This window comes from Phoenix dactylifera, chromosome 16 (genome assembly GCF_051530095.1).
Source record: "Phoenix dactylifera cultivar Ajwa chromosome 16, Ajwa_hap1_PhDact_Kaust_v1.1, whole genome shotgun sequence".
Classification (NCBI taxonomy): Eukaryota; Viridiplantae; Streptophyta; class Magnoliopsida; order Arecales; family Arecaceae; genus Phoenix; species Phoenix dactylifera.
In genome coordinates, this window is record NC_143205.1 from 19938291 (window position 1) to 19952203 (window position 13913).

General features: G+C 40.8%; 2 protein-coding genes across 2 annotated transcripts; one reads left to right on the top strand and one right to left on the bottom strand.

Annotated features, from left to right (window-relative positions):
• Positions 1-9133: 9133 nt before the first annotated feature.
• Positions 9134-11529, top strand: LOC103718571 (Leucine-rich repeat (LRR) family protein). The gene has a single exon (XM_008807461.4). The coding sequence runs from the start codon at positions 9211-9213 to the stop codon at positions 11299-11301; it is 2091 nt and encodes a 696-aa protein (XP_008805683.4). The 5' UTR covers positions 9134-9210; the 3' UTR covers positions 11302-11529.
• A 415-nt stretch (positions 11530-11944) lies between these two features.
• On the bottom strand, positions 11945-13589 carry LOC103716563 (high mobility group B protein 7-like). The gene is made up of 8 exons (XM_008804608.4): positions 13468-13589; positions 13231-13313; positions 13067-13115; positions 12875-12982; positions 12713-12770; positions 12571-12615; positions 12372-12461; positions 11945-12268 (listed from the first exon to the last, which is right to left on the bottom strand). The coding sequence occupies exons 1-8, from the start codon at positions 13572-13574 to the stop codon at positions 12227-12229; spliced, it is 582 nt and encodes a 193-aa protein (XP_008802830.1). The 5' UTR covers positions 13575-13589; the 3' UTR covers positions 11945-12226.
• Positions 13590-13913: the final 324 nt, after the last annotated feature.

Genomic DNA, 13913 nt, shown 5'->3' on the forward strand with positions numbered 1-13913 from the left:
AGTATAGTACCTTCTTCTTTTCTAGCAGCTAGGCAAGCTAAACCTATAGAGTAAAATAAGATTTGAGGAGGACAATTTGGTCTAGTTGCAGAGAGGAGAATGGATCCCTTCTCTTTTATGAGTTATGAATCTTCGAGGATCCTGAAAGGGGAGAGATGATGCAGCCAGATGCCTTTTAAACTAAACTCTCTTGCACTGAAGGAGCTAGCAGGATGCACTAAAAGGAAATTAGCATGAACTCTTGGTCTGATAAAGATGATGAAGCACAGAGGCAAGAAGATAAAAGCAACCACTTGAAAAGGCCAGCTTTAGCATTGAAGATCCACTATTATTTTTTTTTAAGAAAAGGGTTGTTCGTAATTCGAAAGATGCTAAATTTCTGAGATGAATGCCTTGCATATAAAGGCATACCAATTGATTTTTCTACCCCAAAGCTACAGAATATATCAGAAAAACATGATACTCCACTGCTTTTCATATTTGACATAGCTTTTTTCAGCAGCAAAACAATCAAAAGAAAACTAATACTTATCAAACAACACCAAGGGGTCAAGAATTCAGCTCTGGAATGGTACCGGCACACTTCATGAAGATTAATATTCATGAAATATATTTCACAGAAGCAGATCATCTTGCCACAAAACGGATAAATCCACAAGGTCTATAGCAACAAGTCCTGAGAGCCATATGCTTTCTGACATGCATCAATCAATGCTTAGACCCTGATGCTAGTAAAATGATGAGTAGCTACTCAACTGGTTCCATGTCACTTTCCATAGTAAAGCAAATACACAAGGAATAACAGGAAGGAATTACAAGATGAATCTTTGTAGAGCTATAAGGTTGCAAGATAAGCAAATTATAAGGAATAATAGTTCGAGCAACATAAAGCAGAATGCCTGGTATCAAAATAATTATCTACTCAGAATTTCAAATTTGTGCTCTTCGGGAAAATGAACACAAGCTGTATCAATCGCATATTAGAGTTTCCCATGCAGGCAAAAGTTGATAATGGTGGCCGTCACAAGAAACCAGAAAATTCTGTATCCTATCTTGCTTGCTTATTTATTAGTCAGAAAATAATGGAAAGTTTGCTCTCTCAAGGGTGGCTACAACTGGGAGTGGCTTAAGGGTGGCTTTGGGAACTGCTCTTTAAGTCTGAAACCACTCCAAATTTGGACACAAACCCAAGACAAAATCTAGAAACATGGTCAGGATAGGGGTTGAATAGGTAAACCCATACATCAGTTGGGTTTTGAACAGATCCATTTGCTCTTGTCTACAACCTGCTCCAAATCTTAGATATATGCACGAGGAAATTCTTTCTGGTTTACACCCAAGTCTTGGACCCATAACTAATTTGATACTGAACTTGTCCCATTACTCAATACAACCCTAAGGACAGTGCTTTGTTCCCTTCTCAGCACTATCAATGTAGGCAAGCCTGCGCTCTCACCAACTTTCCCACTTGAAAAACTTGTTTATCAAAATGCAAACTAAAGTTCCTTCACGAAAGAGGTCCCTTGAGAGTTCTTTATTAGTAGAAGCAGCACAAAGCATGCCCTAAGAAATTTAGAGAGAAATCCTTTAACGTTCGGACAAAACTAGTTGGTTTTGTTGAAAGATAACCAGAAATCAGTGAGTGCATAGGTCTTGCCCCGGTTTCATTCTATTCTAAGTGAAACCAAAAAAAAAAAAGAAAGAAAGGGACTTCGAATTCATGTCTGAAGGTGGACTGCATCCATGCATTAAACTCAGGACTTCTTAGTTCTTCGTTGCAAGAAATCGAAATACTAATCAAGCTTTGAAGCAATTGCACTGCATATTGATGGATTGATCCAATGGCATGATAATAAATCTCAGAGGTTTCTCTAGAGCTTGGGTGCCGCTCTCTACTCTTCATGGAGGGTTGCAGCTTATATATATAGTAATTGTTTCCAGTAACGGACCTTACTGATCTTTCCCCAGAACCATTTATCGTGGCCACCGAGACGTCATCTTTGTGAGAGATGTATTGAGTGTGAGTTCCTCCTCTCTGGATTAGAGCATGCTCAACCAGGGATCTTCGTGGGACGATTACAAAAGAAAGAGAAAGGGAAAGGTTTCGTAATTAAACTACAAGAAAACAATGGAATGGAGTACAAGACGCTTGCTCCTCCCCCTAGTAAAAACTCCTTAAAAGAAAATAACAAGACAAGTGATTGATCTGCCTAGTCTAATATATACATGCACAGGAGGAGACTATATATGCAATGAAATAATCTTTAAAAGAGTCTTGAGGTACTACTAATGTAAGATTGTCTACCAAAAGAGATCATCTAGCCTTCAAACAGAAGAGTCTTGATGAGCTACTGTAAGAAATATGCGGAGTCCGCGGTAAATTTAAGGGATCAGCTGTGTCCTTCAGTCCCTCAGTTGACCGACAACTGGCTACTCAATCAACTAGTTACTTTGGAAGATCTCCAAGCATAGGGAAGTGTCTGGGTGTACAAATCTCTCCAAAAAGGCTTCTTTCTCTCCACTGATCTGCAACTCTGCAACTCACCAACAATAAGATTAAGGCACGCCTTGGTTCATGGAAGTGGAGATATTTGTCTTGGCCTGAGAGCTTGGCCCTAGTTAAATTTGTGCTGGGCATGCTACCCCCCCATTCGCTTGTTTACAAACTGCTCGGTTCCTATACATTTCATTCATCAGCTGGACTCCTTATGCAGCTCATTCCTGTGGGAACGTAAGTTGGCTGGACTCGTTCATCTTCTGGGACATTATTTGCACCCCAAAGAAGACGTACCGGAGGCCTAGATTTCCCAAAGATAGATGTTTGGAGGAGAGCAATGATTACTAAGACTGTAGGAAGGGTTGCGTTTGCACCATCTAATCCGTGGAGTAAGGTGGTCAGGGCCAGGTATTCCTTTTTCTAATTCGTTTTATTATAAAGCTCCTCGGGATATTTCACCAATGGAAGTCCCTGGGCTCCCGTGTTTTGGCGTCTCCGGTCGCCCCTCAGGTGGGGAGGCCCCCCCCCCAGCCAGGAAGGTGGTCAAAGACTTCACCACCTTCCTACCGTGGAATCCACCATTGGAACATTCAATGGTAGCTTTGAGATATGTGCACGTAGATGATTGAAAAGCTTAGAGTGCTTTGAAATCTGTGCAAGATATGATCCAACTGCCAACATTGTCGAGATCGAACATTCCATCGCATGGACGATGACCAATCATTCTTTCACGCAAAGAGTACAACCCGAAGCCATAGTTGTTGGGACGGCACCGTATCTTTAAGGATTCACCTTCCTTCATGTATAGATGGATGAATGTCAAAGTTCAAAGTGCTTCGAGATATGTGCAGTGCGGTTTATCTAATGACGGATTTGAATGGAAGATACAAACTTTTTTTTTTTTTTTGCTAGGAAAAATACAACCCTTCTCCGGAGTTGTTTATTTATGCAGTTAACCATCTACATGCAATTCAAGTCTGGTTAGAGAGAGATTCAACAACAATTGTGCCATGGATCCTTGGTATCTTAAGGTTGAAGACCAAACTATCCATATTTATTGAGAGGGGAATCAAGTGCCAAGTCTCCTGGCCAATTTGGGTTCACAGACCGAGCAACTCACTATTTGGATTGCCGTCTTCCCACCTCTAGTGTCTTTGTTTGCATCTGCTGACGCCTTTGGTGTTCCTTGCATGAGAGCGTAACGAGAGCTTTGCCTATCACCCACATAAACCCTTTTCACTATCTATTAACACATCACCTTGGGCTCTAAAGATGGCCTTAAGCAGCCCAAATACAGCCTACCAACGTTTAAGTACTAGGATTAGCTGACTCGGCCCAGTCACGCTCTGAACGACAAAGAGAGACTAAATGAAACAATATAATCATGGAGGAAAGATGATAAGGCTTTGCGAAGAAAGGTCATCCAATCTCCTTTCTCACCAGCCCAATACCCCAGCCCATAAGCTAACAAACAAATAGCCCATAAGCTAGCAAAAAAAAAAAAACGTCCCACCGCACCTTCTGCCAAAGCCCATTGGCCCATTCTTAATCATGTTATTATTGCTTCTTTTTTTGTGTGTATGTGTGACAGAGAGAGTCAAATAAGTACACCAATGAAAAGTGAAATGTAGCGGTGTCAACAACAAAAAGTGCAACAATTTGGGACCTCACCCAAAATGGCTAGCTGGAAGGTATTTTTTTGGGTTTCTTAGTCCTGTATAAGTATCCAAGATCTCCTCGGTGAATAATCGATGTGGAACTAAACACATGCCCGCACGGGTCCTTACATACTCCCCTATTCAAGCCCTGACATCCTAATCGGGCTAAGAGTTCAAATCCATTCATATCTAATCACAACCACTACAATCGGCTTATAGTCAATCTTCATGAATCCATACTGCAGGATCCTCTAGTCCACATAGATTATGGGCCGATTTCGCTCTAATACCATTTATAACAATTTAGGACCTCACTTAAAATGGCTAGGCGGAAGGTAATTTTTTGGATTTCTTAGTTCTGTATAACTACTACCGAAGATCTCTTCGGCGAATAACCAATGTGAGATTAAACACACGCCCACACGGTCCTCACAAAAAGAAAATCACGTAATTATTTGTGCCTCCTTCTAGTCTCTGAACGTGTCCAATCAAGAAGCAGAGAGGTAGCGTTGATGGCGGACGAAGAGCTCAATTGCCAGCATTTAATAGTGCTAAAGGTCCCGAGCAAGGAAACACAAAGCCAAGATATCGGCTTTCTCGCATATAAATTGAACGAAAATGCCATAAAATAAGCAATTCAGAAGAAGTCTAAAGGGCCTATGAAAATGAAAACAGTAAGTGAATCGTTAAAAAGGGCAACCGAGACCCCACAGTTCCTTTCCGAGTCACTGATGTTAATGAATGCAAGCAGGCCTGTACCTTGCCATCTCCTCTTGAAAGAAGCTTCTTTGAACCTTTTATGAAAGCCATTAATCATTTATAAAGACAAGGATTATTTCGGTTGTTTCTCCTTCTCGGTCTCTCTTTACTTCGTTTAGCTCTTTGGTGGAATTCAGGTTCTAATAACAAGCTTGTGTCCACCATGACACTAGTAGACCCCATAGGCTCATGGCCCGGCTACGATTTCCAGCTAAACCCCAATTATATCATGCAATGTGCCAATCCTTTGTCACGATCACGATATTATTACATCCATGTGAATCCTTGAAAATTTCTGGTCTTGGAGGACCACAGTGTCATGCATTGGAAGCTCATTGGACCTTCTTTATATCCCCATTAGGTGTCACCTCACTTATGTTGACTCTTTTGGAGTATTAATATCATAGCTGCTATATATAGCTGTGCTTCATCTTGTTGTCTTCATTTGATTTATTTGGGCACCATCATGCCTCAAAAAATCTTAGCTAGCCACCAAGTGATTCCATGAACATGAGCACGACTCATAGTAGTGTAGTCGCAATGCATGGTAATGTAGTCATTGCTTAGAACACTTTCTCTCTCTCTTTTTTTTCTTGAAAACTTTCCATGATTTTGTTTGCATAGGATAAGTACTATTCAAATGCTATTCTGTTCATTTTCACAATTCAATATTTGGTAAGCCAAAAACATTCTAATCAGTAAGTAATCACTTCTTTGATTTACTAGAAGAAAAAAAAATAATTTGGAGTCCTAATTTGTGCATGAAAGGTGTTTATGTGGTTTGGACAAGTTGACATAATTTACCATAACATACGTTTTTATCTGGATAAACTATAAACATCAATTGTCAGTAAGAAGGACCGCTAGCGCCATTTTCACAACTCATAAAACTTAGGGCCCAAAATGTTGTCCTGCCTTTTTTAACTTTAATTTGCTAGTACTGCAAATGTGCAATTTAAATGCACAAATTCAAGCCTAGCAGAGCTGGAAGAGCCTGGCCTTTCATAATGTTGTTTGTGCCATCATTTTCAACGGTGTGAAGTATTCAAGCATATCATGACGCTACCCTATAAATTGGCTCGTGAATCACCTAACGCATATATTATGAGGACCCGTGCGGGAGTCTGTTTAATCCCACATTGGTTATGCATGATTTTGGATACTTGTACAAGGCCAAGAATCCAAATAACATTTTCTGGCTAGCCTTATTAGAGAGGTTTTGGGATGTGATAAAATGATATCAGAGCGGGTTTGATCCATTGCCTATGTAGACTAGAAAACATTATAGCAAAGGTTCATGGGGCTGGCCACTAGCTAATTGTAATGCTTGTGATTAGATTTGAATCGACTCAAACTCTTAATTTGGCAAGAACGCCATGACTTAAACGGAAGGAGTATCTAAGGATCCATGCGGGCATGTGTTTAGTTCTATATCGACCATGTACTAGGTAGATCTTAGGTATTTATACAGGACTAAGGAAATCAAATAATATCTTTCGGCTAGTTTTTTTGGAGCAAGATCCTCGACTTATTTGTATCAAGTGTTGTCGAGTTCGATTGGCAAAACGATGCCTGACCCAATTGAGATATCAAATCTGGGTCACAAACTGAAAGCAGTCACCAACTCCTGAGTCCTGAGACAATGTGGTCACAGCCAGGTGCGCCATTGCTAGCCATGCTAACAAACACAAGCCTGCCTCATGTGATGTTATGATGGAGAAACAATGTCATCATGAACTGCCTTCTAAGACTAGCAAGTAAGTGATGGAAGGAGCACCAGAAAGGTGGACATATTCAATGAAAAGAGAGTATGTATCCCCTAATAAGGTTCATCAGCCTATCATTCTTGTGGTGTCCCACATAGATGATGCCACCGCGTAAGTTCCACCAAATGACCCGAGTTGTAAAGTTCACCAAGCTACTAATTCCACTGCTGAGGTGTGGTGGTTATATGTGATTCTAGCCTTTGTCGCATATATGGCATAATTATATCTTTGAAGCAATCATCTTCTCTGTTCTGGAGTCACTCCCATTCAAGTTTGATCACTGATGGAAATTATTAAAGGAAAGATTTATCTAAGATCCTGTTAATGATTTAAGATCTCAAAATGATTTTTCGAAGATATTATTAATTCTTGGATTAAGTTGAGAAAGTTCTGTTTAGGTTATAATTCGATAGTTTAGGTTTGGGTTCTTGCATATGTGAAGTCTATGAATTCTGTGAAATAGTTTAATTTTCGGAATAAAAAAAAAAGAGTGATTTTATAATTTTAATTAGAGCGCAAGACACATGTGAGATACATATAATTTGGCTTTAAAGCAAAAGGAAAGGGAGCAGGAACAAAGTTGAAATATACTGTTCCATTACCAAGTTTCCATGGCTATCGAGTACTGTCTGTGAAAGTGTGGCTTTGAGTGTTTATGTAAAAATTTCCTCTAAATAGTTTAGAAATTTCCATATACCAACCAAGCTTTTATGATGACCCCAGTCCCTGGCTATGTGCTGGACTCAAAACGGACCTAGAAGATCTAGTCAAAAGCTTGGTCCAAGACTGTCATGGGCACCACACTTGATGGAAACTCAAGTGGACCCATTACTAGGACTACATTACCATATCATAATGTCTTCTTCTTCCCATAGCCGTGATTAGCGCAGGGCCAAGAAGACCTGAAAATATTTTGGTGATCGAGATCAGGAAATTGTACGAGGGAATCACAAGACTAAGGAACTTGTCTTTTTTATTTTTCAAATAGATGCTAGATTCCATGCAACAACTCTGCTATGGTTTAGACTGTGAGGTTTGAAGAGGTTCTTCTCCATGCAGCTCACCACCACTCTTCAGTCTTCGTTCATCAGCCAGATCATAACTATTGACATCTTTGAGGCAGTTGGAGAATTCTGTTAAACTTTCTAATGAAACCTAATTTTTCGTGCAAGATTTATCGTCTTGATACTGAATCGCATACCAATATTATCTTTTTACAATATCGGGATATAGTATAGTACGAAATAGCAAGATATACCAAATACCGGTATGGTAGGAATATTGTTACAGTATGATATGGTACAGTTACCGACCGATACCATAAATCTTATTTTCGTGTCAACAAATTTACTTTATTAATTAAAAAAAATGGTAACTTCCCGAGTACTGGGCTATACAGTCTTCCTGCATAGCATAAATCAAAAGGAAAGAAATCTGATGGGTGTATGATCTGGATCACACTAAACAAGGGATCTGTAAAGAGTCAATGTTACAAAACTTCAACCTGGTGACAGGACTAGCGCATATTTACTCGACCCAGAAAAACCAGCTTTAATTAAACTTGGCAAATAAAGCAGTAAAAACACAAAACTCGTCCATCTTTATGACTCAAAACATAGCCCAAAGTCCAGTTTGCTGATTTATTACATCGAATAGAAGCTTAAAATTTGTCATGTATGTGACAATCCATGCGGGCGCATATTTAGTCTCACATCAATTATTTGTTTGGTAGATCTTGAGTAATTATACAGAATTAAAAAATCCAAATAATACATTCCGACTATTTTTTTTAGTAAAATCCTGAACTGTTACAAATATTATCAGAACGGACCCGGCCTATAACCTATGTAAATTATGGGACACTACAACACGAATCCATTAGGGCTCACTACGAGCCGATTGTAGTATTTGTGATTAGATATAAATGGATTTGAACCCTATACCTGACAAAGACGTTAAAGTTTAAGTGAAGAGAGTATGTGATTACCCGTGCGAACATGTGTTTAGCTCCATATCGATTATTCGCTGGATAGATTTTGGATGCTTATACAGAATTAACAAACTCAAATAATATCCTTCGGATAGCTTTTTTTGAGTGAGGTTTCGAGTTGTTACAATGCTAGGCTGCCAAGTTTACGCGTAAGAATCTCAGATATGTGCATGATCTGGACCACAATTCACAATCATTCAATTGGAACATTAGATGTTCGTGAATTAAGGGAGACCATCCATTCTAAATATATAACGACTTATGCTTTAAGTGATACCTGTCATCATGCATGCTCTTTATCCCTGTCGCAGCTTTAGCTGAAACATTATATATTGGCCGTGCAACTTTTCACACGCAAAGGATATCGAAAGCAGTAAGGAAAACACGCATCAATGCCCTTTTGTGCTTCATGAACACAGCATAAGACCCAAGCCACAAAAGAAACCATCAGTCATCTCCATGAGGCCATTAAACCACTAATCTCTGAGCTTCACTGAGTCCCTCTTTGATTGGTGTTCATCGTTTAGTTGGTATTCATAGATGGGAAAAATTCAAAAACAGTGCGCTCCAACGTTCAAAAAAAATATTATAACCCTCGTGATGTTTCGCAAAGTTACATGTGAACAAAGTAAAAGAAGTCATCCCATACCCTATAAATTGGCAGCAGCACCAGTTCATCATCAGGCCTTCCTCCCTACGTTAAGAAACAAAGGAACTCCCTTTTGCCCTTCTCCCATTCCCTTTGCTTCTTCTCCCACCAGCTTCCACAGTCCCATATATTCTCTCAACCACAGCCCCAAACAAATCAAAACCCACTACCACCAAATGAAGAATTCCAAATGGGCCTTGAAGCTTTGCTTCATCTTTACTTATCTGGTTATGTTCTCATCTCATTCCTTGGCTCAAGGAGGTGGTGATGATGGCTTTCCACCTTGCTCACAGGCAGACAGAGCAGCCCTCCTCAGCTTCAAAGCCGGCATCTCAATGGACACCACAGGCATCCTGTCCTCATGGACTGGTCTTGACTGCTGTGGAGCTTGGGAGGGAATAGAATGCCACCCCACCACAGGGAGGGTCATCAGCTTGCAACTTCAAAGGCCTCAAGGTGAAGGTGGTAATGCCCTTTTCATGAGGGGCACTCTCTCCCCATCTTTGGGTAGCCTCCAGTTCTTGGAAGCGTTGGTGATCAGTGGAATGAAGCAGATTAGAGGTACCATTCCTGAGAGGTTGTCAGGGTTGGCCCACCTCACCCAGCTTTACCTTGAGGGCAACATGCTTCAAGGCTTCATCCCTTCAAGCTTGGGGAGGTTAACCTCCCTGAAGGCCCTCTCACTGAGTGGGAACCAATTGCAAGGCCAGTTGCCTCCAAGCCTGGGGTCTATTGGTGGTTTGCTTCAAATTAATGTTGGAAGGAATCTTCTGACAGGTCCAGTACCACCCACTTATAAAAATCTTCATGGTTTGCAATCTCTTGATCTCAGCTACAACTCTTTCTCTGGGGGAATTCCTAGTTTTTCAGGCCAGTTTCAGAACCTGACCCTTTTGGACCTTTCCCATAACCAGTTCTCAGGAGAGATACCTATGTCCCTTTGTAGTTTGTCTAATGTCTTGGACATCTCATTGAGCTACAACAAGCTCACAGGTGAAATCCCAAGCCAGATTGATAGGCTAAGGCCCCTCAGTACCCTGTCTCTAAGTAATAATCTTCTTACTGGCTCCATTCCAGAATCACTTGCAAAGCTAGAAAAGCTATGGTATCTCAATCTTTCAAGAAATGGATTCTCAGGTTCCCTGCCAAGTAGACTAGCAAATGGATTGCCTTCCCTTCTATCCATGGACCTGTCCTACAATAGCTTGCACTTGGGAACCATCCCAGATTGGGTGAAGAACAGAGGGCTCAGAGATCTCCACCTAGCAGGCTGCAATATAAAGGGAGACTTTGCAACTTATACACTACCAGATTCCCTAAACTCCATAGACCTCTCTGAGAATTATCTCACAGGGAGGATCGACAAGTTCTTCAGCAACATGACAATCTTGCAGGAAATAAAACTCTCCAGCAACATGCTTAGATCCAACATCTCAAGTATTGTGCTGCCAGATGGTCTCACCTTGCTTGACCTCCATTCTAATCAGCTCTATGGGTCAGTTTCAGGTCTCCTGCAGAAGGGCAGCAAGTTTTTACAAGTATTGGATCTCTCACACAACAAGATCACTGGTGGGCTCCCTGAGTTCAGTGAAGGGATGGAATTGAAATGGCTTGACCTGTCAAGGAATGGACTCACAGGCCAAATACCAAGCTCCATTTTGAAGCTGGCTAGCCTGGAGAGGCTGGATCTTTCTAGGAATCAATTCAAAGGGATCATACCTGCAAGCATGGGCCAAATGGTGAGGCTGGAATGGTTAGACCTGTCAAGCAATGGTCTCACAGGGAGAATACCAATGAGTTTCACTGGACTTGTAAACATCAAGCATGCAAGCTTCAGGGCTAATAGATTCTGCGGGCAGATACCCCAAACACGGCCCTTCAACATCTTTCCTGTGGTTGCTTATGAACATAATCTATGCCTTTGTGGCAAACCTCTGCCACCCTGCAAGAAGCAAGAAGCTTTCATAGGTGGAAGAAACTAGTCGGCAAAATGATGACTCAGCTATCAAATGGCCAACAACATTCCAAGTCAGTATCAGTGGGAGGGTAATGAGGGTATTACTTTGCTTCATGCAGGATTTGTATTCTTCTCTTTTTTTTTTTACATATACAATGCTTATTCTTTTGTCTTCACTAGCGCTGTACTTAGACTTACCAGTGTTCAAAAGAAAGGTTATGAAGAAATAAGTAATCAATTTCAGTTCAACAAATGTGATGCATTACATGTTGCTCTCCAGGATATGAAAAAAAGAAAGCAAATTAATGATACCTAGGCAAGCAGCGCAAGCAAGTATATGCCCTGCGGTGGTTCTTAGATTTAAAATTTGACATGAATAGTCATTAGATAGCTTCCCTAGTTTCAAATTTAGTTCATGCAAGGTGGTGCCAATCATATAGAACTAGTCAGCTAGTCAAAGAATTCCATTCTATGCAACAAAGGTTATTAACAAAGAAACGAGCATAAGTCTATGAACTTGAAACTGAGACACAAATCTCTTAAGATATACAGTTGAGGCTCAAAATTCATCAACGGTTGCCATATCCTGGATGCAGCATCAATGCTGTACAAGTTGCAGTGCACAACACAACAGCACAGATAGAACCAAGGATAGCAATGTATCAACATGGGACAAAATCTAGAACAAGTTTAGCCTGTGACACAGAATATTGCTATAGGATAGGTTGGAAAAAAGCTGAGATGTATACACTGTGGAATACTATTGCTGATACCATCCAAATGAAAGGCTAACAACTTAGAATAGCTTCAAAATTTGCTCACTGAAAAGTAAGCAACTTTAAAGGGACAAAGCCCCTCCATGCAAGCAAAGAAACTCATCAAAATTTACAGGTAGAAAACAAAGAAGCTATTCTCACTAAGACCCTGCCAGAATCAAAATCCTCTGCTTCTCACTCTTCTTCCTTCTCAGATTCCTCTTTTTCTTCTTTCTTCTGCAAAGGAAAAGAGGAAACAATTAAAAATGCAGTTATTCTAATAAAAGAGATAAAAGGAAATAAGAGTGAAGCAATTAAGGAAAGAAATGGCTCTGCATACCTCTTCCTCATTTTCTTCATTTAATTTCGCCACTTCTTTCTCGTACTCTGCTTTCAGCTCTGCTGCTTTGTCCACATACGGCTTCTTCTCCTGTTATCAAAGCACGACACGATGAACACATCAAGCAAAAACATTTCAAAATAGAAAGGGTGAAAAAGAGGTCATGACAACTAAAAGAAACAGGATTCTTTATAGTCACCTCATCGCTCATGGATCTCCACTTCTCACCACCGTCCTTTGCAACCTGTTTTATAACCAATTATATATAGATCAGTAAGATAATAAATAGTAGCATAAATTACATTGCAGTAATGCTGAGAGATGTCACGGATGACTCATACCATAGAAACACTCTTGGAATCGGGATGGGCTTCTTTATATGATTTCCTGAAGTCATCCCTGAAATATAGAACATAAGAAATTTAAAATTAACTCGAGACCAAACCAGAAAGAGAAGAAAAATGTAAATTATTTCACGAAAATGAAGTGTTGCAAAGTGGTACATGAAGAGGAAGAAGGCAGTGGGAGGGCGTTTAGGTGCTGTGGGATCCTTAAATTTCTTGCCTTTCTTGCCCTTTCTTTCCTTCTGATCAGATGACGCCGCCCTCTTCCTGCCACACATTTCAGACCCCCATTAGATGATATCAGTGGCCATCAAGAACACATTCTAACCCGAAACAAGTGTGAGAATCTACCTTTCTGCAGGCTTGTTAGCCTCAGCTACTTTCTCCACTACCTGAGCCTCTGTTTCAATAGATGTAAGGAAAGGAAATCGTAAGAAAACCGGAAGAAACCACAGTAAATCAAGGATGAAACTATACAGTATGAGATTAGATCCCACGGAAGGAGGGATGAATACCTAAGCTCGTTCTGATCTTAGAATCAAGGCTGCAGATATGCATGTCAATGAGAACCACTGGAACATCTTTGTTACACGCTTCACTGCAGTCAAATCAGAGCTAAATGAATCTATAACATCGAATGGTTGATCGCCCAACAAAAGGAAAGAATCCAGAGAGAAGACTAGCTTGATTGATGAAACGCATCGTATCAAAGAAAGGTAATAGAAACTTGGAAGGAAGGAGAAGGAGAGTACCATCTGGTGAACGCGCTTCCATCCCTGGCGCGCTTCAGCGTATTAGTCTCGGCCCCCACCCTCTTCCGCCCCCTCGGAGGGTGAGTCCTCGATGAAGCCCCCGCCATTGCTAGAGCCCGAGATAGAGAAATTAGAAGGGGAAGGGATCGGAATGGCCGTTTGAGGTCGAAAACCCGCGGGAAATTGTTTAAATTTTACTGGGAGGGAAATTTTTCAAATTTCACTGAGTGGGGTCCGAACCGAAGGGGCTGATTTCTCGCCTTCCTGACCGTTGATTTGCTTGATTAGCTGGACGGATGGGATTGCTCCGCTGAGTTTTCCAGCGGAAGGCCGGGATGGGAATTGGGGTTGTCGCGGTTAAAAACTTTAATAAGTGCGCCAGCGATGATGATTCGGTGATCATGCCGTCCATTCCATGGACCTTTCAAAGTTGACCAGATTGCTCA